At 41.5% G+C, this 27,220-nt stretch overlaps 1 protein-coding gene across 3 annotated transcripts in view; it reads left to right on the top strand.

The window, feature by feature from the left end:
• Window positions 1–26,718, top strand: part of LOC142658657 (ribose-phosphate pyrophosphokinase 1) — a 32,453-nt gene extending 5,735 nt beyond the window's left edge. For all 3 annotated transcript variants that reach the window (XM_075834247.1, XM_075834248.1, XM_075834249.1), the window contains exons 2-7: window positions 13,776–13,959; window positions 14,389–14,487; window positions 24,062–24,186; window positions 24,411–24,584; window positions 25,074–25,233; window positions 26,134–26,718. In XM_075834247.1, the coding sequence (XP_075690362.1) occupies window positions 13,776–13,959; window positions 14,389–14,487; window positions 24,062–24,186; window positions 24,411–24,584; window positions 25,074–25,233; window positions 26,134–26,226 (835 nt within the window). In that variant the 3' untranslated portion in view covers window positions 26,227–26,718. The remainder of the gene's footprint in view (window positions 1–13,775; window positions 13,960–14,388; window positions 14,488–24,061; window positions 24,187–24,410; window positions 24,585–25,073; window positions 25,234–26,133) is intronic.
• Window positions 26,719–27,220: the final 502 nt, after the last annotated feature.

The raw sequence follows: 27,220 nt of genomic DNA, 5'->3' as shown, positions 1-27,220 counted from the left end.
TTTTGTTTTTTTGTCCCACTAGGGAACTTGAAGACCTGCAGCTCTGATCACTGCTATAATATATTACACTACCTAATGTATAACTGTCTGTGTGATGCTGACAGTTACTCTGACGGGAATCCTATCAGGACCAGCCTCCGAATGGTCCTGATAGGCTTCCATGGATGGGAGTCCTGGAGGCCATTGTGTGCTACAACAAATTTTCCAGTTTATTGCTAGCATTATCTTTCACTGCAATGTCACATGATCGGGACCTGAACGAGACTACCTGATTATTACCATAAAAGGCACACAATTTTTGCAGACCGTTATTTACGGTCAGAAGAGCAGTTTAGGAGAGAGGTTAACACCAATTAACTTGACAGCAGGGGCCAGCGAGGTGTGAGTAGGGTTCAATAGGTGAAATGCTGGTGACCGTTTTACTTTAATACGAAAAAAAATTAAGAAGCTACATAGAACTATAAGGGTATAAGCATATATTCACACAGGGCAGATATGCTGCGGGGCAAACTGCACAAAGAAAAAAAAAAAAAAACTTACCATGGCGACGTGTACATTCTGCAGCCCTTGGATGACGTTTCATCCCATGTGACCGCTGAAACCTGTGATTGGACGAAGAAACAGACTACTGGGTAAATCTAAGATTTTTTTTTTTTTTTTTTTTTTTTTTTAGGTGCGTTTTCTGCTATTTGTTGCAGGTTTTACCTCCCTGTTGAATTCAATAGGGAGATATCGCAACAAATAAGCAGCATTTACACAAATACAATTGACATGCTGCAGATTAAAAAAATCGCACCGAATCTCAATTTCTGAGCTATTGTGTTTTCTGCGCATTTATGCAGCATGTCGATGAAATTTGTTGAAATCTCATCCACTTTGGTGTTACTGTATTATGCTGCGGGTTTTCCACAACAAAATCCTTTGCAGAAAATCTGCAGTATATACGCAACGTGTAAACCGTAAAACGATTACGTTATTTAACCCGCATGGTAAATGCTGTAGAAGATGAAATAAGACCATGACAGTACAGTTTTCTGTTCATCTTGCTTTCCAAGAAGTTGTGTGTATACCTCAAAATTGAACCAATAAAAATGACAAATTGTCCTGCTAAAAAATAAGCAGTCCTAAAGCTACGTCGGCAGGAAAATAAGACCGTTTTTCCTCTTAGAATGTCGATAGACCAATACTTTTTTAACCCCTCAGGACACAGCCTGTTTTGGCCTTATGGACCTAGGCAATTTTTTTTCAAATCTGACCTGTCACTTTGTGGTAATAACTTTGGAATGCTTTTTTTATTTTTTTAAGCGATTCTGAGATTTTCTCGTGACACACTGTAATTTAAGTTAGTGGTAAATTTTGGTCGATAGTCAGTGTTTATTTGTGGAGAAACACCAATATTTTGTGAATCTGCAAAATTTTAATTTTTCTAAGTTTAAATGTATCTGCTTGTAAGGCCTCATTTACACGAACGTGATATACGTCCGTGCCACTCGCGTGCTTATACAAGTCTATGGGGGCATGCAGACAGTCCGTGAGTTTTGCTCAGCGTGAGTGTGCTGAAAAAAACTCACGACATGTTCTAAAAAATCTGCGTTTTTCGCGCATCACGCACCCATTGAAGTCAATGGGTGCGTGAAAACCATGAAGGTCGCACGGAAGCACTTCCGTGCGAACTGCGTGATTCGCGCAAGAGCTGTCAAACTGAATGTAAACAGAAAAGCACCACGTGCTTTTCTGTTTACAAACATCTGAACAGAGTGTCTTCGAGATGAGCGAACCGAACTTCACCGTGTTCGGCCGAACTCGTTTTGACCGAACCCGGCAGGAGACAGTCACTGTGCAGGGTGCTGAAAGAGTTAAACTGGTTCAGCACCCTGGACAGTGACTTCCGATCCCAATATACGTGAACGTGTAAAAAAAGTTCTGACTTACCGATAACTCCCGGCTTCTTCCTCCAGTCTGATCTCCCGGGATGACAATTCAGTCCAAGTGACAGCTCCAGCCAAGCACAGGCTGCAGCGGTCACATGGACTGCCGCGTCATCCAGGGAGGTGGGGCCAGATGTCAAGAGAGGCGCGTCACCAAGGACGCGTCACCAAGGCAACGGCCGGGAAGTTCTCGGTAAGTACGAACCTCTTTTTTTTTTTTTAAACAGGTTACTCGATATGGTGATCGGAATTCACTGTCGATGGTGCTGAAAGAGTTACTGCCGATCAGTTAACTCTTTCAGCACCCTGGACAGTGACTGACGTCGACTAGCCTCATCTCTATGATGGCGGCCGAGCGAAAATCACGCAGCCGCGCATCATACACTGATGACACACGGAGCTGTCAAGTGCCTTTTGCGCACGCAAAACGCTGCGTTTTTTTGCGTGCGCAAAACGCACATGCTCGTGTAGATGAGGCCTAAGACAGATAGTAAATATGTTGTGTGGTATTACTAATTCAAATTTCATGTCTACTAAGGCTATGTTCACACGGAGTATTTTGGGGGAGGAATATCTGCCTCAAAATTCCGTTTGGAACTTTGAGGCAGATTTTCCTCTCCCTGCACGCCATTGAGTGCCGCGGGCATAAAACAGCGCGAAATACGCTTTCTCTGCCTCCCATTGAAGTCAATGGGAGGTCAGAGGCGGAAGCGCCCGAAGATAAAACTGCCTCGCGGGAAAAAGACGCCGACGCCTCCCATTGAAATCAATGGGAGGCGTTCTCGGGCCGTTTTTGCCGAGTTTTGCGACGCGGTTTCCGCATCAAAAAACGTTGCAAAATACCCCGTGTGAACATAGCCTTATGTTGGCTTTGTTTTGTTTTTAATGTTTTTTTTTTTTTTTTTTTTTTTTTTTTTTCTAGGACATTGCAAGGCTTAACTTTAGCAGAAATTTCTCGCATTTTCAAGAAAATTTCCAAAACTTATTTTTTTCAATTACACCCTCCATGACATCACACAGGAGGTTGAATCTACACCCTGTATCAGAGACACAAACACAAAATATTAAATAGCCCCTCCCCCACCTCCGTGTTTTCCTGTCCCTGGAAGGGGGCACACAAGAGGTTACAGCTTATGCGGCTTTGGAAAATGTATATATATTTTTCCAGTACATCCCTTATGACAGCACCACAGGAGGTTGCCCTATTGACCTCTATAGGGACAGGAAGACAGAGGTTAAAAGGCCCCTCCCACCACCACTTGCCAGTGTTGTTCCTGTCCCTACAGGGGCAGGAGCAGAGAGACATCGCTCCTGTGGTGCTGCAGGAGAAAACTGTCGGGGCAAGATCAGGGAGTCTGTTCTATTCCTCCTAAAGCCTAGGCTAATACCCCTCTAACGAGAGGTACCTTGGCTCCCAACCTAAAACTCCTACCTTAGGAATCCTAGGCAGGATTCCGGTAGTGTGTGGGGTTTGGGATTCCCAAGCAGGCTTCGGCCTGGCTGCGTGACCATGCGGGGACCGGCTCCTCCATATGGTTGGAAACGCCGGCAAAACATCCTCGTAAGCGCCGCATAGCCGGCTATGACGCGGCCGCACCTCAGTCGAATAGCCGCGATCGGAAATGTCGTCGGGCTACTTTCGGTCCACGGCCATCTTGGAAGGCGGGAAATTCGAAACGCCCGCATTTAAAGGGACATGCACAGGTATGTAGTTAGAGCTGATACCTCTAACTTGGATTTATATCTTGTGGATATTGCATTCTCTATTACTTGTTGCGGAATGGAACTTCCTCGTGCTGATGGAATTCCGGATATGTCCCAGGGTCACGTGAGTCTCACCCTTGGAGCAAGGGTTATGACTCAGTATGTAAGTACACCATACTTTACCTGCCTTCTGTTCTCTTTAGGCTAAAGATTCCTCTCAGAGACAAACTGATAAAAAGGTTAAAAAATGTGCGACTTGAGCGAAAAAATTGCCAGTCACATAGGAAACAATTGTGTCAAGATTGAATTGCAAAATTACTAAAAGAGGAACAACCGACATTTATGTCTATACTTAGGGCTATGATTCGCGAAGAAGTAAGTCAGTCCGTAGCCTCCCTCGCCCCTCCTCAAGGAACTCCCTCACACTCCTGGGCAAAAAGGCCACGGACTGAAGTGGAACAAAAATATTGCCCACCACCTCAGGGGTCTGACTTGGAGCAGGAGTGTTATTACTTTTCGGAGGGTGAGTTAGGAGAAGGAGAGGAACTCTATGGTAACGACAGAATGGGAGGATTTGGAAAAAAGATTTAATTTCAAGAGAATTTAAAAACAGACTTCTCTTTGATCCAGTAGACACTAAATCTTGGGATGAGATCCCAAAATTAGATGTCCCAGTAGCCAGAGTGGCTAAAAAAAAACGCAATCCCATTTGAAGATTCCTCTCAGTTGAAGGATCCCATGGACCAGAAGGCAGACTGACTGCTGAAAAGAGCATGGGAATCTTCATCAGCTTTAATTTCTACAAATATCGCGGCCACATCTGTAGCAAGAGCAATGTTTATATGGTTAAACCAGCTGGAGACCCATTTGTTAATAAAGACATCACGACAAGATCTATTCGAATCCCTACCCTTACTAAAGATTGCATCCGGATTCTTGGTAGATGCTTCAGTGGAATCCATTAGATTTGCTGCCAGGAATGGAGCTCTCTCAAATGCTGCTAGAAGAGCATTATGGCTCAAGATGTGGTCAGGACATATGAAGTCCAAGAACAAGTTATGTGCTATCCCATTTACAGGTTCTCTTATGTTCGGTCATCTCCTGGATAACGTGCTGGAGAACGCAGCGTATAGGAAAAAGGGGTTTCCAGAAGAGAAACCTAAAAAAAAAAACTCCGTTTCGGAGGTTTCGCCAACAGAGGGAGCCAAGCTTACAGAACTACAGCGGGAAAGGGAAGTCCGGTCGCTGGAGTTACCCCAAGGGAGGAAGGGGTCGAAGATATCTCCTTAACCCCAATAACTCATTTCAGCCCTCAAAGCTATGACGACAAGAGTGTAGGGGGAAGACTCCTACATTTTTATTCCAAATGGACCGGAATAACCCAGAACCCTTGGGTTCTAAAGATTATAAAAGAAGGGTACAAATTAGAATTCTCCTCCATAGAAATTTCTAATAATAACCCAGTACCAAGCAAAAGACCTTCATCAGATCCTTATCCTGGATATCCAGAAACTGCTCAAATTGAGAGCAATTACTCGAGTTCCCCACAGCCAAAGATTCAAGGGCCACTATTCAAAAATCTTCTTAGTCAAGAAACCAAACGGCTCTTACAGGACAATAATCAACCTGAAGTTACTGAACAAATGGGTAAAATATCGCAAATTCAAGATGGAGTCTATCAGATCGACTTCTTCTAATAAGGGAAGAGGAGTCAATGTGTATGATCAATTTAAAGGATGTGTATTATCACGTCCCTATCCACCCCGCTTACCAGAGATTCCTCAGATTCGCGATTCAGAACGGTCCTTCCATTCTCCACTTCCAGTTTGTCTGCCTCCCCTTCGGCATTTCCTCCGCCCCCAGAATTTTTACAAAAATTATTGCAGAGATTATGGCATTCTTAAGAAGTCAGGGCATAGTAATTATCCTATATTTAGATGATTTCCTGTTGACAGCAGATACTCCGTCTATCTTCACAGGTTCTTTCCCAACTACAGGAATTGGGATGGATAATCAACTTCCAGAAGTCAAGTCTTCCTCCCCAAAAACAGTGTCTTCTTAGGAGTGCTACTAGACTCCTCCCTTCAACATTCCTCCCTCCCAAGAGAGAAACAAATACTTCTCCTGACAGAAGTGAGGAAATTTTGGCGGAAAAGCTCCTGTTCTATAAGGGAAGGAATGCGGATGTTGGGAATGATGACGTCTTGCATCCAATCTATTCCATGGAGTCCATTTCACTCCAGACCCTTACAGAATCTGATCCTGATCCCAGTGGGTTCGAAAACAGGACTCCTTGGATTCAAATTTCTGAAACCGTGAAATAATCTCTCCCATTGGTGGCTCTCCACAAACAAAAGCAAGGAGGTCCCCTGTAGAACTTCGCCTTATGTGGTAATTACCACAGATGTCAGCAAACACGGCTGGGGGTCGGTAATCCAAGACAAGCACTTTCAAGGTACATGGCCTGTTCAGATGATGTCCTCAAACGTCAGAGAACTAAAAGCTGTAGGGGAGACACTTATAAGAGCTTCACCTTCACTGTGCTTTTCTGTTTACAAACATACAGTGTCATAATGATGGCTGCGCGAAAATCACGCAGCCACGCATCATATGCTGCTGACACACGGAGCGGTTATGGAGCTTTTATGTCTGGATTTCTGCACTTAGTTCTTATTTTGATCAAGATCTACCCAATCATCGTTGGATCAAAAGATTTTCTCAGGGGCTCATAGTTTATCCCTCAGGAAGCAGGTTTGTCATCCCCCGAGATCTAAATTTTGTCCTTGAAGGTCTAAAATACACTCCTTCTGAACCCATATCAAAAATTGGAATTAAAAATCTTTCCTGGAAAGTAGCCTACCGCTAAAAGGATAGGGGAACTGCAGGCTCTCTATACACTAGCTGTACCTTTTTTTAAATTCTTTGGAGAGTGGCTGTATTGAAGTTCAATGCAGTGCAATCAGATTAGCATATAAATGGAATAGTACTCGCATATGTGAGGAGAACCAGGCAACAAGCTCCCCTCCGATCCGCGATCACCTTAAATATCACTCCTCTGGTCAATCTTTCAATAATGCAGCAGGCAGAATCGTCAACCGAAGTAAAAGGATGACACTAAACATTTAAATATAAAGACAAATATAAAATGGCCAAACATCCCAAATGTATCGATGCATCCCCCTTCATCAGGAATCACTAACTGTTTAACACCAACATGTTTTAACACTTTCTCCTTATTCCTCCCTCTCCTGAGGAACTGAAGTAAGCCTGTAACCCCTCTAGTTCCATCACGGTTCAGCCTCTGATCACATGGTATGATCCTCTGTGCTGGGCCCTGTATCTAAGCCTACCACATAGTAGGCTTAGATACAGGGCCCCAAGAGACAGTAGTCTTATACTGTATCTAAGCCTAACATATGAGGGTCCAAAAGACAGTATCACACATGGGCACTGTATCTAAGCCTACCACATGTGTCACTAATGGGGTGTTCTGTGTTTTTATTTTATTTTACATGTTTAGATGTTGGACTACGTTAGATTCTAAGACTGCTTTTTTTTTTTTTTTTTTTTTTTTTGTCTTACATTTTCAATAAAATGGTTAACGAGGGTTGTGTGTGGGGTTTTTGGTTTCAATAAAATTGATTGACAGCGACCATTACTAAGTTGATTACCGGAGTAGTAATGGGGGTTAATGTTCGCTTTTTCACCGGCTAACGCGAACTCCCATTATTACTCCGGTACCCACCACCTCCAAGTTTGCTGCGAAGAGCCTGGGTACGATACAGTACCGATACTGGGGCGGATGCAGGCTGGTATTAGACTGGGAAAGCCTAAAAACAGTGGGCTTTCCCACCCTGGTAATGCTAGCATGCTGCTATGTTATATCTGGCTAGTTATGAAATATGGGGGGTGTGTGGACCCCCATTTTTCATAACCAGCCAGATACAACGTAGCAGGCTAGCACTGCCAGGGAGGGAAGGCCCACTGTTTTTGGGCTTCCCCAGCCTAATTATACAGCCTGTGGCTCCCCCTGTCCCCAACCATCATTAGATGTGTGGCTACTGGATTGTACCCAGCTCTTACCAGCACCCCTGGTGGCAGTGGGTACCGGGGTAATAATGGGGGTTAGTGTTAGCCTTTTCACTGGCTAACATTAAGGCACGCTGTCAATCAGCCAGCGGCCATCACTAAGGCGGTAGTAATAAAGCTTGAAAAAAATACAAGGACCTAAACATATTTTATTAAAATAAAAAAAACCCACATAACCCTCGTTAACCATTTTATTGAGAATAAAAAAAATACTATCGAAGTAGTCCTCGACTCCGATGCAGTCCAACATCCAAACCAGTCAAAAAAACAAACGCCCCTGGAGCAGAGAAATGGAAAATTAAATTTAATGTGGATAAATGTAAGGTTATGCACTTGGGCCTAACACATTTTACAATTATTTAAATGGTAAAACTAGTACTGAAAAATATTTAGGCCTATTGGATAGTACATTTACCTTTAACAACCAGTGGCGGGCAGCTGCTGCCAAGGCAAATAAATAGATGCTTATGGCAAGAACATAGTTTTGCCGCTATACAAATCACTATGCAGACCACATATGGAATATTTGGCACCTATGCATTAGGACATGGCTGAACTAGAACAGGTGCATAGAAGGGCGACCAAGGTTAAGGGAACAGGTGGATTGCAGTACCAAGAAAGGTTATCAAAACTTGGGGCTATATAGTTTATAAAAAAAAAAAAGACCGCGTAGGAGCGATCTAATTACAGTCTACGAATATGTAATTGGACAGGTCAGAAGTCTTTTTACACTTAGGCCTGTAACCAGGACAAGGGGTCATCCTCTACGTCTAGAGTAAAAAGTGGGTTCCCTAATGAGGCAATTTGGTGGTAGTTTTTGCCTTTTTCTGGATTGACACGATAGAATTACAGGTTGGACCTGTCAGTAGTGTTTTTTTTTTTTTTTATTCCAACCTTAACTATGTAGCCATGTAAACCCATCCATCCCCATAAGACAAGACCGTTTTCTCCCCGATCGATCCTGTCTCCCTCAGCAGGCTGCAGCTCGTACAACGTATTAACACCAGGCAGTATTAAAACGTTGAGTGCTGCATTGCAAATAAGAGCCTGACGCTGCTTGCCATCAGGAACTTGTGTGAGCTACAGCATGCTGAGGGAGCCTGGGAGCACCCGGCAGGGAGAAGTGAAGAGGTGTGGTAAGTGTACTTTATTTTATGTACGATGGGGAAGGGAGTGCATGAACCATTTCCGTCGGCCAAAAGACACGACACATTTATTAAGAGTAGTTTGCCTCCTATTATGTGTCGCATCTTGCTCTAATGAACTGATTTATTAAACGCCAGTCTTAATAAATTACCCCAATGAGTTCAGTCAGGCACCTTCCAGGAGCCATTTAAAATGCATACATATAATGTACTGGGTAGCTGCAATGAATTTATTTTTTTTTCTTTGTGGAACTGGAAGAAGAAAAAAAAATGTACTCCATTGTTTTTGGGGTTTCTGTTTTTTGACTACCACATTTATATAGTCTTTTTTTCTTTTTATATATATATATATATATATATATATATATATATATACTGTTCCAAAAAAAAAAATAACCTAATACATATATATTTTTTTATATTTTTTTTTTTGTAATTAACAATTGTTTTGTGTATTCTGAGACCCATAACTTTTTTGGGCGGGGGGGGGGCAAGCTCAATAGGAGCAGAAAGATGGCAGACTTGGGATGACTACCATCGGCAATGTAAAATCGCATCACTGGGGGGACTGATGGAGTGACAGAGGGGGTGCTCCCCCTCTTTCTAAAGGCTGTTGCTATTGACCGTGGCATCTAAGTGGTTAAAAAGCCAGGCTTGGAGGTATTTCCGAACCTGGCGGTTAGAGCGAGGTGACGGTCAGCATATGAAGCACAGATAGATAGATATATATATATGTTATATAATTTTAGTCAATTGTTGCTGAGCATTTGTACAATGTATATAGTCAGCATGCTGCTCTGTTTTAACCCCTTCCCTCTTTGGCCACTTTTGACCTTCATGACAGAGCCTCATTTTTCAAATCTGATGTTTCATTTTATGTGGTAATCACTTTGGGATGCTTTCACATATCCAAGCGATTTCTGAGATTTTCTCGTGACACATTGGACTTTGTTGCTGCCAAATTCTGCTCGGTACATTTAGTATTTAATTGTGGAAAAACACCAAAATTTCGCGGAAAAATTGCAAAAATTAGCATTTTTCTAAATTTAAATGTATCTGCTTGTAAGACAGGCAATTATACCACACAATAGTTGCTAATTAACATCCTGTCTACTTTAGATTGGCATCATTTTTTGAACATGCTTTTATTTTTCTAGGATGTTACAAGGCTTAGAACTTTGCGAAATTGCGGCTATTTTCAAGAAAATTTCAAAAGGCTATTTTTACAGGGGCCAGTTCAGTTGTAAAGGGGCATTGAGGGCCTTATATATTAGAAACCCCCCCAATAAGTCACCCCATTTTAAAAACTGCACCCCTCAAAGTATTCAATACAAAATTTAGAAAGTTTCTTAACCCTTTAGACTTTTCACAGGAATTAATGCACAGTAGAGGTGAAATTGACATTAAAAAAAATTACGTTTATTATTTAAGTATTTACACAACTCCACATTTATTGCCCAGGTTATACGTGTTTTTAGAAATATCCCACATGTGGTTGTAGTGTGCTTATGGACTGAAGCACAGGCCGAAGAAGCAAAGGAGCACCTAGTGAATTTTGGGGCTTTTTTTTTTTTTTTTTTTTTTTTGTGAGGATACATTTTAGGCACCATGTCAGGTTTGAAGAGGTCTTGTGATGCCAAAACAATGGAAACCCCCCACAATTGACCCCATTTTGGAAACTACACCACTTGAGGAAAATAGCTGGGTCAATAGTGAGCATTTTGACCCCACAGGTATGTTGCTGAAATTATTGGAAATAGGCTGAGAAAAAGAAAATCTTTTATTTATTTTTTTCAAAGAAAATGTAGGTTTAGCAAATTTCTAATTTCCACAAGGACTAAAGGAGAAAAAGCACTGCAACATTTGTAAAGCAATTTCTCCCGAGTAAAACAATACCCCACATGTGACTTTATTAGAATTGGGCAGTGGAAGTAAAAAATAATCCCTTCTCAATAAGACATATCTTCAGCTAAAAAAAAAATTCTCAACAAATAAAGGAAAAAAAAGCACCCCAACACGCTGTGACGTCACTCACTTCCTGCCCCAGGTCCTGCATCGTGTCGGCACCAGAGGCTACAGTTGATTCTGCAGCAGCATCGGCGTTTGCAGGTAAGTAGCTACATCGACTTACCTGCAAACGCCGATGCTGCAGAATCAACTGTAGCCTCTGGTGCCGATGTGTCCTCGCTCGTCCGACACGATGCAGGACCTGTGAGTGACGACAGCGTGATCTCTCGAGAACACGGCTGTGTCTGCACTGCCAGAAGCTGCGCGTTCTGAAGAGAAGTGGATGATACTTCTCGTCAGAACGCCCAGCTAGTAAAAGTAGTAAAAACGCCCCGATGTATGCACATAATACACGCCCACTTGGACTTTTGCAAGCCTCATTTGCATAAATACAAAAATGGTCATAACTTGGCCAAAAATGCTCGTTTTTTAAAAATAAAAACCTTACTGTAATCTACATTGCAGCGCCTATCTGCTGCAATAGCAGATAGGGGTTGCAAAATCTGGTGACAGAGCCTCTTTAAGGGGTTTAGTGAGCATTTTCACCCCACAGATCTTTTTCATAAATGATTGCACTGCGGATGGTGCAAAGTAAAAATAGCAAATTTTCCCAAATCTGCCATTTCAGTGGCAAATATATCGTGCCCAGCTTGTGCCACTGGGGAGACACACCCCAAAAATTGTTAAAAGGGTTCTCCTGGGTATGGCGATGCTGTATATGTGGAAGTAAACTGCTGTTAGGGCACACTGTAGGGTTAAGAAGGGAGGGAGCGCCATTTGGCTTTTGGAGCGTGGATTTTGCGTGGTAGTAGTTTTGTTTGGAGTTTTAGTGATATTTTATTTTCTAAAGTGGGGGCATATGTAAACTGGGCAGTGTACATCAGGAGCATAGTCTGGTGGTATAATGGGTAAATTAATCCATAGATGTGTGTTACGCTGTGACACAATCCTTTCTGCACAGGCCAGTGTCTCACTGATAAATCTCCTTTCTTATCCCCTTTTGGTCCACACTCCGCACCTTTACAGTTTGGGGAATTTTGCTGGGAAAGTGTTGTCCTGGTATAATACGGACGCCCTTGCTTGCAGCAGATGTTTGGGCCCTCCCCTTCCTGGTTCCCTAATATTAGGGCTTTGATAGATCTCTTGAAACAGAAGAAATGTTCCCCACGGGCCTGTACAACTGCATATTTTTTATTTCCTGACTTAACTAATTTTATATTTTGATAGATGTAGCGGCATGAGGGCTTTTTTTTTTATTTTTTTTTTGTGGAACGTGCTGTAGTTATTTTGGTACCTTTTGGGGTACATGTGACTTTTTGATCAGTTTTTATCCTATTTTTTTTGGGAGGCAATGTAATCAAAAACAAATTCTGGCATATCGTTTTTTAACTTGTGTCATTTAAAACGCATGGTGAACAGCGTAAAAACAAAACGTTTAACTTTCTTGTGCGGGTCAGTACGATTCCGGCGATACCAAATTGATAGCACTTTTTTATATTTTACAACATCTTTGCACAATATTACTTTTGTTAAAAGAATGTATTTTTTTGTCTCCATGTTGTGAGAGACATAACTATTTTAAATTTTTTTTGTCGACGGAGCTGTATGAGGGCTTGTTTTTGTACGAGATGAGCTATAGTTTTCATAGGTACCATTTTTGGATACATGCGACTTTATGATCACTTTTTATTCAAATTTTTGTAGGCCAAAGTGACCAAAGAACGAAACTCTGGAATTGTTTTTTACGTTCCTTTTCTTCTACTACTTTTTTTTTTTTTTTTTTGCGCCTTTCACCACGTGGAATAAATAACATAATAATTTTATAGTTCAAGCTTTTACGGACGCGGCGATATCAAATATTTATGGTTTGTTTTTCAATAATAAAGGACTTGACAAGGGAAAAAGGGTGATTGTGTTTTATTACTTGAAACTCTTTATTTATTTTTAATTTTTTTTGTCTTATTAGGGGACTTGAAGGTCCAACTGTCAGATTCTTTTTGTAATACATTGCACTACCTATGTAGTGCACTGTATTAGATGTCAGTCATTCACTGACAGCAAGCCTGATTAGGCTTAATCTGCTTCCGTAATGCAGAGCAGAAGGCCATTGCTAGGCCTCCTGTTGCCATAGCAGCAGCTGGCAACCTTGCTATAGCATGGCAGGGCTGCCAATCTGCTACCAACCACAAAGATGCAGCTATCGATTTTTTTTTTTAATCGCTTCATCTAAGGGGTTAATGGCAGGAATCCGAGCTAGCTTCAGCTCCTGCCGTTACAGGTGAATGATGTCAGCTGTAACATACAGCTGGCCTCCACCGCTGAAGACGCCGGCTCAGCTTCTAAGCCGGCACCATCTTTCCGCCGGCTGCGGAAGCCCTTTAGGCCCTGCTGGGGTGCCGATGAGCTGCAAACACCTTAAATGCAGCGATTGCTTTTGACCGCTGCGTTTAAGGGGTTAATAGCGGGGATCTGAGCAAACTTCGGTCCTCGCCATTACCCCTGGGTGTCGGCTATAACATTCAGCCAACACCCGGGGATGGTGGCTTCTGAGCCGTTGTCCACCATTTGTCGTGTGGATACGGCAAAATGTGGGAAGCCCTAGCTTTCTATGACTTATCCATATGACAAACGTCTTGAAGGGGTTATTGTACAGGGTATCCATATACAGATAATGCTGAGTACTTATACTATCACGGCCGACACGTGAGAAGCTCATTGCTGTCAATAGGTATAAAATGCTTCATACTTCTCCACCCCCACCCCGGCCAAAATGTACAGTTACGTCATTGGACATTAAGGGGTTAAGTGTCAGCATGTTGTATATGATTGTCGTTAGACTTGGGTGCGTAGTGAAGAGCATCTAGAATTTATTTCACTAATATGGTGGTCCACTTTATTGCAGTGTTGAGATTGGCGAGAGTGTGCGAGGAGAAGATGTCTATATTGTCCAGAGTGGCTGCGGGGAGATAAATGACAACTTAATGGAACTTCTGATCATGATAAATGCATGCAAGATAGCATCCGCCTGTCGCGTCACCGCTGTTATTCCCTGCTTTCCATATGCCCGCCAGGATAAGAAAGATAAGGTAAGGACATGTATGTATTAGGCCTCGTGCACACGGCTGTAGCTGTGTCTACGGTCAGTGATTACGACACGAATGGGCCGCGGAGTCATCCTCTGACCATCCGCAATCACGGACCATGCACACACAAGATGTGCATTCATTTTAATGAACCCGGACCGCATAATGACATGTCCTGTTTTGTTTGTTTTTGTTTTTTCTTTGCAATCCGGGCAATGCACGGACCCTGGAAACCTCGGTCGTGTGGATTGGCCTAAATGTTAGCATGTGTTTAATACTATCCGTAATTGCAGATAGTATACGGCTGCAAAACTAGTCGTACGCATGACGCCTTATAGTTTTTGTGGCACTTCCTAAAGCAGTCTCTTCCATATGTGAATAGTGTAAAATTGTCACTCAATGTTTTTATTTTCTCCCCCATTTGACTTCTAGTCACGAGCTCCAATCTCTGCAAAGCTTGTTGCGAATATGCTGTCTGTGGCTGGGGCTGACCACATAATTACTATGGATCTTCATGCCTCCCAGATCCAGGTATCTAGCTTCATTCTTTTGGTTTTTAAAACTCCAATTTTTTTTTTTTTACTGTCTTGTGTATTGTTTTGAAGGTGGAAAGTGTGGTTGTACCGCTCATCCTTAACCCCTATCTGCACGAGTAAGTAACTATACGTCGTTGCGGGAGGTTACTTCCCGCACGAGGACGTACAGTTACTGAGTTGTTTCTGGTGTACACGGTCGGTGAATTAACCCCTTAAATGCGGCTATCGGTTGCGTTCGCTGCGTTTTAGGGATTTCTAGCATATCGGCAGACCCTGGTCTGAAATCGCGGGGTTTGCCGATAGTTAGCATGGCAAATGGAAGCCAAACAATGGCCTCCATGTCTGCCATGGACGGAAGCCCATCAGGACCAACCTCCCGCTGTTCCTGATAGGCTTCCTGTCAGTGACAGTAAGTCACTGTCGTTCCCGATGCACACTGTCGGCAACAAGGTGTGCATTGGGAACCGGGAGGTCAGCTGTCCCCGATCGCCGCATTTAGGGGGTTTTTAGCACATCGGCAGGCCCCATGTAATTGTGGGGGTTGCTGATGCTTGTGATGGCATCCGGAAGCCAGGCCACGGCCTCCGGGTCTGCGGTGTATGGAAGCCTACGAGGACCAGCCTCTAGCTGGTCCTCGTAGACTTACTGTCAGAGTGACTGTGACATCACACTGACAGTTTGAATACATTATATTCTAAGTGGTGTAAAAAAAAAAAGTATGAAAAAAAAAAGTTTATAAAAGCGTAAAAATAAGTGGTTTTTGTTTTTTTCCCAATAAGTAATTTATTAAAGAAAAAAAATTAAACCGCTATAAGAAAAAAAATAAAATGCACATATTTGGTATCACCGCGTTCGTAACGACCCAAACTATGAAAACATAATGTTGCTTTTCCCGCACGGTGAACGCCGCAAACGAAAAACTACTATGCCAGCATCTAATTTATTTATTTTATTTTTTGGGGTCACCACCCCTCCCAAGATGTAGAATATAAAGTGATCAAAAAGTCACATTTACCTCAAAATAGTACCAATAAAAACTAGAACCCGTCCCACAAAAAACAAGACCTCCCACAGCTTTTTTGACAAAAAAAAGTTACAACACTCAGAATAAATTACTTTATAGAAACTTAATTTTATTGTGAAAACGCTGCAAAACATAAAAACACATAAATACATATGGTATCGCCGCAATCGTACTGACCCGCAGAATAAAGTAAAACGTAATTTATTGCGCACAGTGAACGCCGTAAGAAATAAAGCATTTAAAATGCCAAAATCGTTGTTTTTTGGTCACCTTAGCGCCAAAAAAAAAAAGTTCTAAAAAGTGATCAAGAAGTTGTATGTACCATAAAATGATACAAAAAAAAAGCTACAGCTCGTGCCGCCAAAAATAAGCCCTCCGCTCAATCGACCAAAAAATAAAAAAAGTTCTGGCTCTCAGAATGGGATGATACAAAACAATTTTTTTTTTTTAACAAATATAAATATAAAAAAATATATAAATCTGGTATCCCCGTAATCGTATTGAGACGCAGATTAAAACGCGTTTTTACCGCACGGTGAAAGACAAAAACAATGGAGGAATCCGTGTTTTGTCCTATTTCAACCCGCAATTTTTTTCAGTTTCCCAGTACATTAGAAACTACAACTCCTCCCGCAAACAATAAGCCCTCACACCGCTCTATTGATGGAAAAATAAAGTTATAGCTCTTGGAAGGTGGGCAGTGAAAAAGCAAAAAAGATCAGTCCTGAAAGGGTTAATTCATTTCTAATAAAAAAACATTTATGACCACATGTGGGGTATTGCCGTACTCGGGAGAAATTGCTTTACAAATGCTGGGGTGCTTTTTCTCTTTTATCCCTTGTCAAAGTTTCGAAAATGAGGTCACTTTTGGGGGGTTTCTACTGTTTTGGTCCCTCCAGGGCATTGCAAACGCGACATGGCACCGAAAATAAATCCAGCAAAATCTGCGCTCCAAAATCCAAATGGTGCTTCTTCCCTTCTGAGCCCTGCTGGGAGTCCAAACATCAGTTAATGACCACATATGGGGTATTGCTGTAATCAGGAGAAATGGCTTTACAAATGTTGGAGTCCTTTTTCTGTTTTATTCCTTGTAAAAAATGAACAAATTCTATGTTTTCACAGAAAAAAAGGGGGTTTTCATCTTCAGACTCCACTAAATTCTGCAAGAAAACTGTGGGGTCAAAATGGTAACTATACCCCTAGAAAAACGCCTTGAGGGTTGTAGTTTCCAAAATGGGGTCACTTTTGGGGTGTTTAGGCACCACAAGACCTCTTCAAACCTGACATAGTGCCTAAAATAGATTCCTAAAAAAAAGAGGCCCCAAAATCCACTAGGTACTCCTTTGCTTCTGAGGCCGGTGTTTCAGTCCATTAGCACACTACGGCCACATGTGGGATATTTCTAAAAACTGCAGAATCTGGGCATTAAATATTGAGTTGCGTTTCTCTGGTAAAATTTTCTGTTACAGAACAAAATGTATTACAAATGAATTTCAGCATGAAAAATTTTTTAATTTGTAAATTTCACCTGTACTTTGCCTAAAACGCCTAAAGGGTTACAATACTTTCTGAATGCGGGTTTGAATACATTGAGGGGTGCAGTTTTCAAAATGGGATGATTTATGGGGACTTTATAATATACAGGGCCATCAAAGCCACTACTGAACTGGTCCCTGAAAAAATAGCCTTTTGAAATTTTCTTGAGAATAGGAAATCGCTTCTAAAGTTCTAAGCCTTGTAACGTCCTAGAAAACTAAAAGTTTGTGAAAAAAACTATGCAAACATAAAGTAGACATAAGGGAAATGTTAACTAGTAACTATTTTGTGTGGTATAACTATCTGTTTTACAAGTAGATACATTTAAATTTGGAAAAATGTTTTTCACAAATATTGAATTTATCAAGCAAATTTTTTCAATAACAAAGTACAATATGTCACGAGAAAACCATCTCAGAATCGCTTGGATAGGTAAAAGCATTCCAGAGTTATTACCCTATAAAGCGACACGTCAGATTTGAAAAAAATAAACTGTCCACGAGGGGTTAAGGATGAGCGGTGCAACCAGCGTCACCATCTTAAATGTTTTATATTGTAATAGTTCAGACTTTTACGGACGCAGCGATACCAATTATGTTTATTGCTTAATAAAATGTGTGTGTATTAGGGCTGGGCGATTAATCAAATTAATTCGCCATTTCAAGTTGGCACAATTCTGGATTTGCCCAGAATTGTGAAATCGTTACAGGCCCCGCCCCATCGCAGGAGAAAAAAAAAGCTTTATTAACAAGCAGACATGCTGCACAGCGTATCTACTTAAAGAGGCTCTGTCACCAGATTTTGCAACCCCTATCTGCTATTGCAGCAGATAGGCGCTGCAATGTAGATTACAGTAACGTTTTTATTTTTAAAAAACGAGCATTTTTGGCCAAGTTATGACCATTTTTGTATTTATGCAAATGAGGCTTGCAAAAGTCCAAGTGGGCGTGTATTATGTGCGTACATCGGGGCGTTTTTACTACTTTTACTAGCTGGGCGTTCTGACGAGAAGCATCATCCACTTCTCTTCAGAACGCCCAGCTTCTGGCAGTGCAGACACACAGCGTGTTCTCGAGAGATCACGCTGTGACGTCACTAAACTTCCTGCCCCAGGTCCTGCATCATGTCGGCCACATCGGCACCAGAGGCTACAGTTGATTCTGAAGCAGCATCGGCGTTTGCAGGTAAGTCGATGTAGCTAATTACCTGCTGATACTGCTGCATAATCAACTGTAGTCTCTGGTGCCGATGTGGCCGACACGATGCAGGACCTGGGGCAGGAAGTGAGTGACGTCACAGCGTGATCGCTCGAGAACACGCTGTGTGTCTGTGCACTGCCAGAAGCTGGGCGTTCTGAAGAGAAGTGGATGATACTTCTCGTCAGAACGCCCAGCTAGTAAAAGTAGTAAAAACGCCCCGATGTACGCACATAATACACGCCCAGTTGGACTTTTGCAAGCCTCATTTGCATAAATACAAAAATGGTCATAACTTGGCCAAAAATGCTCGTTTTTTAAAAATAAAAACGTTACTGTAATCGACATTGCAGCGCCTATCTGCTGCAATAGCAGATAGGGGTTGCAAAATCTGGTGACAGAGCCTCTTTAAATGAATGCCGACCATGAACAGGAGCAGCAGTGAGAGGACTGGGGTTTGCTAAGGGTATGTTCACACGGCCTATTTACGGACGTAATTCGGGCGTTTTAACCCCCAAATTACGTCAGAAATTAGGGCTTGAAAGCGTTGACAAACATCTGCCCATTGAAAGCAATGGGCTGACGTTTGTCTGTTCACACGAGGCGTATATTTACGCGTCGCTGTCAAAAGACGGCGCGTAAATAGACGCCTGCGCCAAAGTAGTGTCATGTCACTTCTTCAGAAGTAAATGGAGCCGGTTTCCATGGACTCCATGGAAAACCAGCTCCAGTTACGTCCGTAATGGACGCGGAGTTCAAGCGCTTGCACATGCCATTACGGCTGAAATGACGACGAGGCTGTTTTCTCCTGAAAACAGCCCTGTAATTTCAGCCGTTACGGACGTGGCCGTGTGAACATACCCTAACTGTGTAAGGCCCTGTTCACCTGTTGACACGTTTTTTGACGTGGAAAATGCGCCAAAAAACGTCCGAAAATGCCTCCTATTAATTTCAATGGGAGGTGGGGGTGTTTTTTTCCCGCGAGCGGAAAAACAGTCTAGCGGGAAAAAGAAGCGACAAGCCCTATCTTCGGGCGTTCGTCTCTGACCTCCCATTGACATCAATGGGAGGCAGAGAAAGCGTATTTTGCGGTGGTTTTCCCCGTGGCGCTCTATGGGCGCGAGCGATTATCTGCCTGGAAATTCCAAACGGAATTTGCAATGGCAACCGAAGGCCTAACAATAGCCTCCTGGTCTGCCACGTATGGAAGCCCATTGGGCACCGCCCAGAGATGGACCCTGGTAGACTTGCTGTCAGTGTATGACTGACAGCTCTAACTACGTGGGTAGTGCAATGTATTAGAATAAAGATCAAGGTGCAGGCCTTCAAGTCCCCTAGTGGGACAAAAAAAATGTTGTATAAAAGTTATGTTAAAAAAACAAACTGCATTTTTTCCTATAATAAGACTTACATTATAGGGGAAAAAAAAACTTTAAAGTACGCATATTTGATATCACCGCGTTCCATACATTTTTGGCATCTACGTAATCATATCGACCTGCAGAATAAGGTAAAAATTTAATTCATAGCCAACGATTAACACAAAAAAAAAAAAATGGCAGAATTTTCGGTTACCTCTCACAGCTTACATATGCCCACACATTATAAACTGAAATACCAGTAAAACCTCAAACCGCACTAATATCAAGCAAAATCTGCGCTCCAAAAGCCAAATGGCGCTCTCTCCCTTCTGGACCCTACAGTGTGCCCAAACAGCAGTTTACTTCCACATATGTTATTACCATACCCGGGATAATCTGCTTAACAGTCTGAGTTATTTGTCTTCAGTGGCACAAACTGGGCACAACATATTGTGCACTAAAATGTCATCAGTGGAAAATTGCAATTTTCACTTTGCACCATCCGCTGCGCATTAATTCCTAATGAAAAAACACCTGTGGGGTCAAAATAGTCTCTACACCCTTTAAAATGCCTTAAGAGGTGTAGTTACCAAAATAGTAAAGTAGTAACCCCTATTTGACCTCAGAGCCCTGCAATTGTGGGCCAATAGGCCTCACATGCGCATGTTGCTCTTCACTTCTGAGCCCTGTCATATGTCCAGGCAAATGATAAATGACTTGAGGGGTGTAGTTTCTAAAATGGGGTCTCTTTCTTGGGTGCTCTCACTGTACTCTGGTACCTCAGAGTTTTTGCAAATGCATGGTGCCCAAAAAGCAACTCTGCAAAATCGCCATGCAAATTACCTTCTAAATTTAGGGGTACTTTTTTCTCCTTTATTCCGAAATGCACATTTTTTGTGGAAAAAAAGTTCTAGTTTTCACGGCCTAATTGCAATGCATTCTGCAAAATATCTGTGGGGTCTAAATGCTCCGTATATACCCCTAGATAAATTCTTTTAGGGGTGTAGTTTCCCAAATGGGGTCACTTTTGGGGGGTTTCCACGGATTTGGTCCTGCAGGTGCTTTGCAAATGTGACATGGTGCCGAAACCATTCCAGCAAAATTTGGGATCAGTCAAATGTTTCTCCTTTCCTTCTAAGCCCTGCAGTGTGTCCAAACAGCAGTTTATCACCACATATGAGGTATTGCCATGCTCAGAAGAGTTTGCTTTACAAATCCTTAGGTGTTTTTTTGCCTTTATCTATTGTGAAAATGGAAAAATCTGAGCTTTAAACTACATTTTATTAGATTTCCATGGCCTAATTCCACTAAATTCAGCTAAAAACCTGTGAGGTCCAAATGCTCACTGTACCCCTTGATAAATTCCTTGAGGTGTCTCTTTGGGGTTTTTGCACTGTTTTGGCCCCACAAGACCTCTTTAAACCTGAAGCGGTCCAGTAGTAGACTCGGGCCACATGTAAGGTATGTCTAAAAACCGCAGAATCTGGGCAATAAACATTGAGTTGCATTTTTCTTGTAAAACCTTCTTAGAAAAAAATAGATTAAAATGGATTTTCTGCAAAAAAATAAAAAAATAATTTATTTGGAAGTTTAACCTCCACTTTGCTTTTAATTCCTGTGAAACGCCTAAATGGTTTTTCACAAGCATTGAATGTATTGACCAAATTCTACCATTAACTTTAAACTGTCACGAGAAAACAATCTCAGAATTGCTTTAAAAAAATAAAAGCATTCCAAAGTTATTCACACATAAAGTGGCACATGTCAGATTTGAAAAATTAAACCTGGTCAATAAGGCCAAAACCGGTTGTGTCCTGAAGGGGTTAAAATATCATGTTTACAGAAACGACTAGCAATTGTCTACTTTTTATTTTTTTTTGTAATTATTATTGGCGACTAAAGTTATTAAATTTATTTTAATTTTATTAAAATATTTTCTTAACTCCTTAATGACTCCTTTTGGGGGGAGCGGGTGCAGGTCCATTGTGTACAGCAACGTCTTTTTGGTGTCGCTGTAGAAGTGTCTGAAGAGCGCTCCTGTGAGGGCTCCTCCACTAAGCGGGAGCTGTAATTTACAGCTCCTTAACTTATAACCTGCTGGAATCAAACATTTTGACCCCAGCTGTTTAACCCTTTGATCGCCGCAGTCCGTGAGACATGGCATGATCAAAGGCAACTCCCCTCTTCGAAGACCAGGGAGGATCCCTCTGCATGCAACCTTGGGGAACTAGAAATGACCCAAGGGCTGTCTGCTCAGTTTGCCTGCTGTTAGGGCATACAATGTGCTGCCCTAACAGCAGACTGTAACACTGTATAATGTAATAGCATACAGGAGTATGCCAATACATTATAATTCAAAAATAAAGTGGTAGATGAAGTTATCCCTTAATGGAATTAAAAATAAAAAAAAATGTAACCAGTCATTATTTTGCATAAAATATATTTTATTGCCCCTACATTACATAAAAATAAAAAAACAACTCATATTAGGTAGCGACACGACCGTAATAACCTGTTAAATAAATTCAACAGGTTATTTAGCACAAAACGTGATGGGATATTAAAAAAATGCAGAGAATCTCTTTTTCCTATATACACGCTGTAAAAATAAATTATATAACTTAGAGGCTCTGTCACCAGATTTTGCAACCCCTATCTCCTATTGCAGCAGATCGGCGCTGCAATGGAGATAAGAGTAAAGTTTTTGTTTTTTTTTAAAACGAGCATTTTTGGCCAAGTTATGACCATTTTTATATTTATGTAAATGAGGCTTTCTAAAGTACAACTGGGCATGTATTGTGTTCGTTACATCGGGGCGTTTTTTACTTCTTTTACTAGCTGGGCTTTGTGTATAGAAGTATCATCCACTTCTCTTCACAACGCCCAGCTTCTGGCAGTGCAGACACACAGCGTGTTCTCGAGATCACGCTGTGATGTCACTCACTTCCTGCCCAAGGTCCTGCAGCGTGTCGGACGAGCGAGGACACATCGGCACCAGAGGCTACAGTTGATTCTGCAGCAGCATCGGCGTTTGCAGGTAAGTCGATGTAGCTACTTACCTGCAAACGCTGATGCTGCTGCAGAATCAACTGTAGCCTCTGGTGCCAATGTGGCCGACACGATGCAGGACCTGGGGCAGGAAGTGAGTGACGTCACAGCGTGATCTCTCGAACACGCTGTGTGTCTGCACTGCCAGAAGCTGGGCGTTGTGGAGAGAAGTGGATGATGCTGATTCGTCAGCATCATACACTTCTATTCACAACGCCCAGCTAGCAAAAGAAGTAAAAACGGCCAGATGTAACGAACACGATACACGCCCAGTTGTACTTTAGAAAGCCTCATTTACATAAATATAAAAATGGTCATAACTTGGCCAAAAATGCTCGTTTAAAAAAAAAAAAAAAAAACGTTACTCTTATCTCCATTGCAGCGCCGATCTGCTGCAATAGGAGATAGGGGTTGCAAAATCTGGTGACAGAGCCTCTTTAAGCAGTGAACTTTTTCACCCCCCCCCTCACATAAAAAATAAATAAAATACAGTTTCTCAAACTGAAATTTAGGCGTTCGTTAAAGAAGTTGTCCAGGCATGGTGGAGAACTGATGACCTCTCTACAGGATAGGACATCAGTATGATTGGTAGGGCTCAGACACCCGGACCCCCGCACAAATCGGCTGCTCCAGGCACCGGATGTCATGCAGGGTATGCAGTATTCAGAGTCCGAAGCAGATTGCTCCTACTGTTGCAGAACAGCAATTCTACTCTGCTCCTTTTCACTTGAATAGGAGCAGAGCTGCAGCTTGGCCACTATTCCGTGACCGGAGGCAGCCTATCTGTCCGGGTGTCGGACCCCCACGATCATATACTGATGACCTATCCTGTGGCTGGACACCTCCCATTAAGGCCTTTTCAGGCCTGGTCATTAAGGGGTTAAATACCCCTAGGGTACTTTATCGTGCGATCGATGCAGTAGATTATCTTTTCTGTGCTCTACTGTGGGGCCCTGGCTGCCATGGCAACTTCTCTGCCCCCAGGGGTGGGCATTGGAGGACAAAGGGAGCCCCCTCTCTCTGGCTAACCACTGCCTCGGTTGCTATTAACAGCAACATCTGAGGGATTGAACAGCTGGACAAGAAGCCGCCTCACGTGGCGTGGTCTAGGTACCACCGCTCTCGAGATAGGTGCAGGTCCCAGAGCTGCACCTATCAGACATTTATCACATATCCTGTGGATAAGCCATATATGTCTTAGATGGAAATACCCCTTTAATCCCTTCAACTATGGTACAGTAAGGCTGTGCTTCCAATGATCATTTTTATCAAATAAAAATGAGAACACATTATATCATGGACAAAACTTTACATCTATGGGCAGCTGAGCATGTGAGCTGCATGTAGTGAAGATTTATCGTAGACTTGCTCAGTGCGTGTTAAGTAAACTCTTATCTGTTTCAGGGTTTCTTTGATATTCCGGTGGATAATTTATATGCTGAACCTGCTGTCTTGAAATGGATTCGAGAAAATATTGCAGAATGGAAAACCTGTACCATAGTGTCACCAGATGCAGGTGGTGCGAAGAGGTAAGATATTGCATTTCATCAATGTTAAAACGTGTACGAACGCATCAAATCTGTTTTATTAACTTTAATTTGAAGATATATTGGTTTCCCAAGAAGATCAAGTTGACTGAAGAAATATAGAGAAATGACAAGTCCAAATTCTCTTTTTCTTACATTAGATCGGTGTCTACGTACTTTAGCAGGTGGTCTGTTACTATGTGTTTTTGGTTTTTTTCCCCATCTAGAGTTACATCAATCGCTGACCGACTGAATGTAGACTTTGCTTTAATACACAAGGAAAGAAAAAAAGCTAATGAGGTGGACCGTATGGTTCTTGTGGGGGATGTGAAAGATAAAGTGGCAATTCTTGTTGATGACATGGCAGATACCTGTGGGACCATCTGTCACGCAGCAGATAAGTAAGTGTCTAAGCATTTTAATATGGAACACTGTGCAAAAACTATACCGGGGCGTTAAGGCTGGGCTATGTGACATGTTTATGGCTATAGTTTTATTTATTGCGTGTTTTTTTTTTAATCCGGTCACTTATTTTTATTTTGCTCCGTCTAGTTTCTGTAATATGTGCAGATCGTTTTGAGCTACAAGGGAAGAAAAGCGAAGGAGTGATTTAGTGTTTTTTGTTTTTTTTTTGTAGTTGGATGATGGGTATAAATGAGGCATGCAGGTTTTAGGTCTGGTACAGGTCTTGACGTGCAGAAATATCTGGTAAATTAGACCTGCTAGTGTGACTAAGTGCAGTTCTTACATTGGCCTTTTAAATTCGACTTTAATGTACCATTTTATCAAAGATTTATTCCAATTTATTTGTATTTTTTTGATATTATGCTTTACACAAACAGAAGATGTGTGGAAATGGAAAAACGAGTTCTCTTTTATTATCTCTGTAGACTTCTATCTGCTGGTGCCACAAAAGTGTATGCCATCTTGACACACGGTATATTTTCGGGCCCTGCCATTTCCCGGATTAATAACGCCTGTTTTGAAGCTGTGGTGGTGACTAATACTATACCTCAAGAGGAAAAGATCAGACATTGTCCTAAAATTCAGGTATTCCCATCTAATTGAATGTGGTTTTTTTTTGTTTTTTTTATAGAATTCAATACGATTCACCCTGTACTACTCCTTACTTTTCTCTGTAACAAAATGGTGGAAGTTATTTTTTTCATTTTTAGAAAATCCTGCTCCATCAGGTTTCTGCCCCTGAAGGATAGAATAGCTGCAGTATTCCTTGTATAACGAAATCCTGATGGCCCCATTGTAAGACAGTGGGAGCGTTTGGGATCAATTACAAAATCAAAACGGATGTGTCATGGATCCTGTAAAGAATGGAAGCCATTTTGCTAGTGTGAACAGTGGCAAACCTGTTCAGCCATGGTCCTTTTTATAGCACCTTTTTATATCATTCCCCAGAAAGTGGAGAAAGGATGTGATCAGCTGAGCTTTTCAATCCTCATGTCAAAATTCCTCTGTGTCCACCTTTTAGCCCTGCATGCCAACTTGTCTGGCGGCTTTATTAGTAACTAGCACTTGGTTTTGCTAAAAAAAAAACAAAACTTATGTACGACAGTCCTGTAATTCAATATGATCCTATGTAAGTTAGCAATTGTACAAAACCGTGTCACTTCAGCCTTATAATATATAATAAATTAAATATATTTGTATAGATTACATTTTATAATTAACTGAAGATTTTTATTTCTTTTTTTCACTTTTTATCATAGATTTATATAGCTCTTTGAATGATGTCCGTCCTTTAAGGATTTATTTAAATTAATTTGTCTTAGTTGAGAAACGCAAGTAAACCGGCCCAAGGACTGTTTTATAATGTGACTAATGGCGGCATAATCACGTCTTTGCTTTCATTTGTTTTTCATAGTAATGTGAAATGTCTGTATATCAGATATTTAATCATTTTTTTAAAGTCTATTTATAATCCCCTATCAACAGGTCATCGACATCTCTATGATCTTGGCAGAAGCCATTCGCCGAACACACAATGGGGAGTCTGTCTCTTACCTGTTCAGCCATGTTCCTTTATAGCACCTTTTACTAGACATCTTTGTGAAAGAAATTGGAATGGTATTCATTCTGCTGAAGAGGCCCATTTATCAACTGTAGCTGCATTGAAGGTCCATTTTATTTGTTATGTATTTTAATGAACTTTGTTAGAAATTACCACTTTGTCAATGAAGATGGAAAGACGACTATTTTGATGTCTTTATTGTGTTCTTTTTTTATTTCTTAAATAAAGCAGGCTGCTTTACAATGGTTCCACTGATAAGGGGTTGACCTCTATACTAAACATTCATTGGCATTTATTTGCTATTTAGTGCTTCTCAAAACAAGCCACGTATAGTTCATATTAACCTATAACCATTCTTCACATCTTGTGGCGGGAGGGGATCTATAGGGAATATGGTAATGTTTACTAGGCTTTGTAAGACCTAAAGGATCACCAAATGCTGCTGTTACATTATTCAAACTTTTTTGTTTGTGTACATTTCTTACACGGAATAAACAAAGTGAAATATTTTTGTTCGTCAATTTATACACTATATAAACGTTGGTAGATTTGTCGTGTGTAACAAAGTTCTTCATCCTTTTAATTATTGTTGTAGAAGTCTGTTACATGTTAAAGTTAAAACATGATGGGGAAATTAAAGGGTAAGGCTAGATTCACATGAACGTGGGGAAACTGACTTTTTTTTACAGCCAAGGTGCCCACGTGCGGCTTTCGTTTTCACGGATCCCCATAGACTTGAGTTTATGGAGGGATCCGTGAAAACAGAAGATGGGCAATGGTTGCTATGGCTGCCCCCAGGTCTGACATCTTTGCTCCTATTAAGGCTCCGGCAGGGCTTAATAGAAGCCTGTCGGAATCACGATATACTGCAATACATTACTATTGCATTATGTCATGCAAGCGATCTAACAATCACTGTTTGAAGTCCCCTAGGCAGACTAATAAAAAAAAAAGTGAAAATTAGTAAAATAAAGTTGTTTTTTTAATAAAAAATAAAAAAAATTGTCCCCC

Source organism: Rhinoderma darwinii, chromosome 8 (genome assembly GCF_050947455.1).
Source record: "Rhinoderma darwinii isolate aRhiDar2 chromosome 8, aRhiDar2.hap1, whole genome shotgun sequence".
NCBI classification, from domain to species: domain Eukaryota; kingdom Metazoa; phylum Chordata; class Amphibia; order Anura; family Rhinodermatidae; genus Rhinoderma; species Rhinoderma darwinii.
Note: the sequence above shows the minus strand (reverse complement) of the source record. Positions and strands in the feature narration are given on the sequence as shown.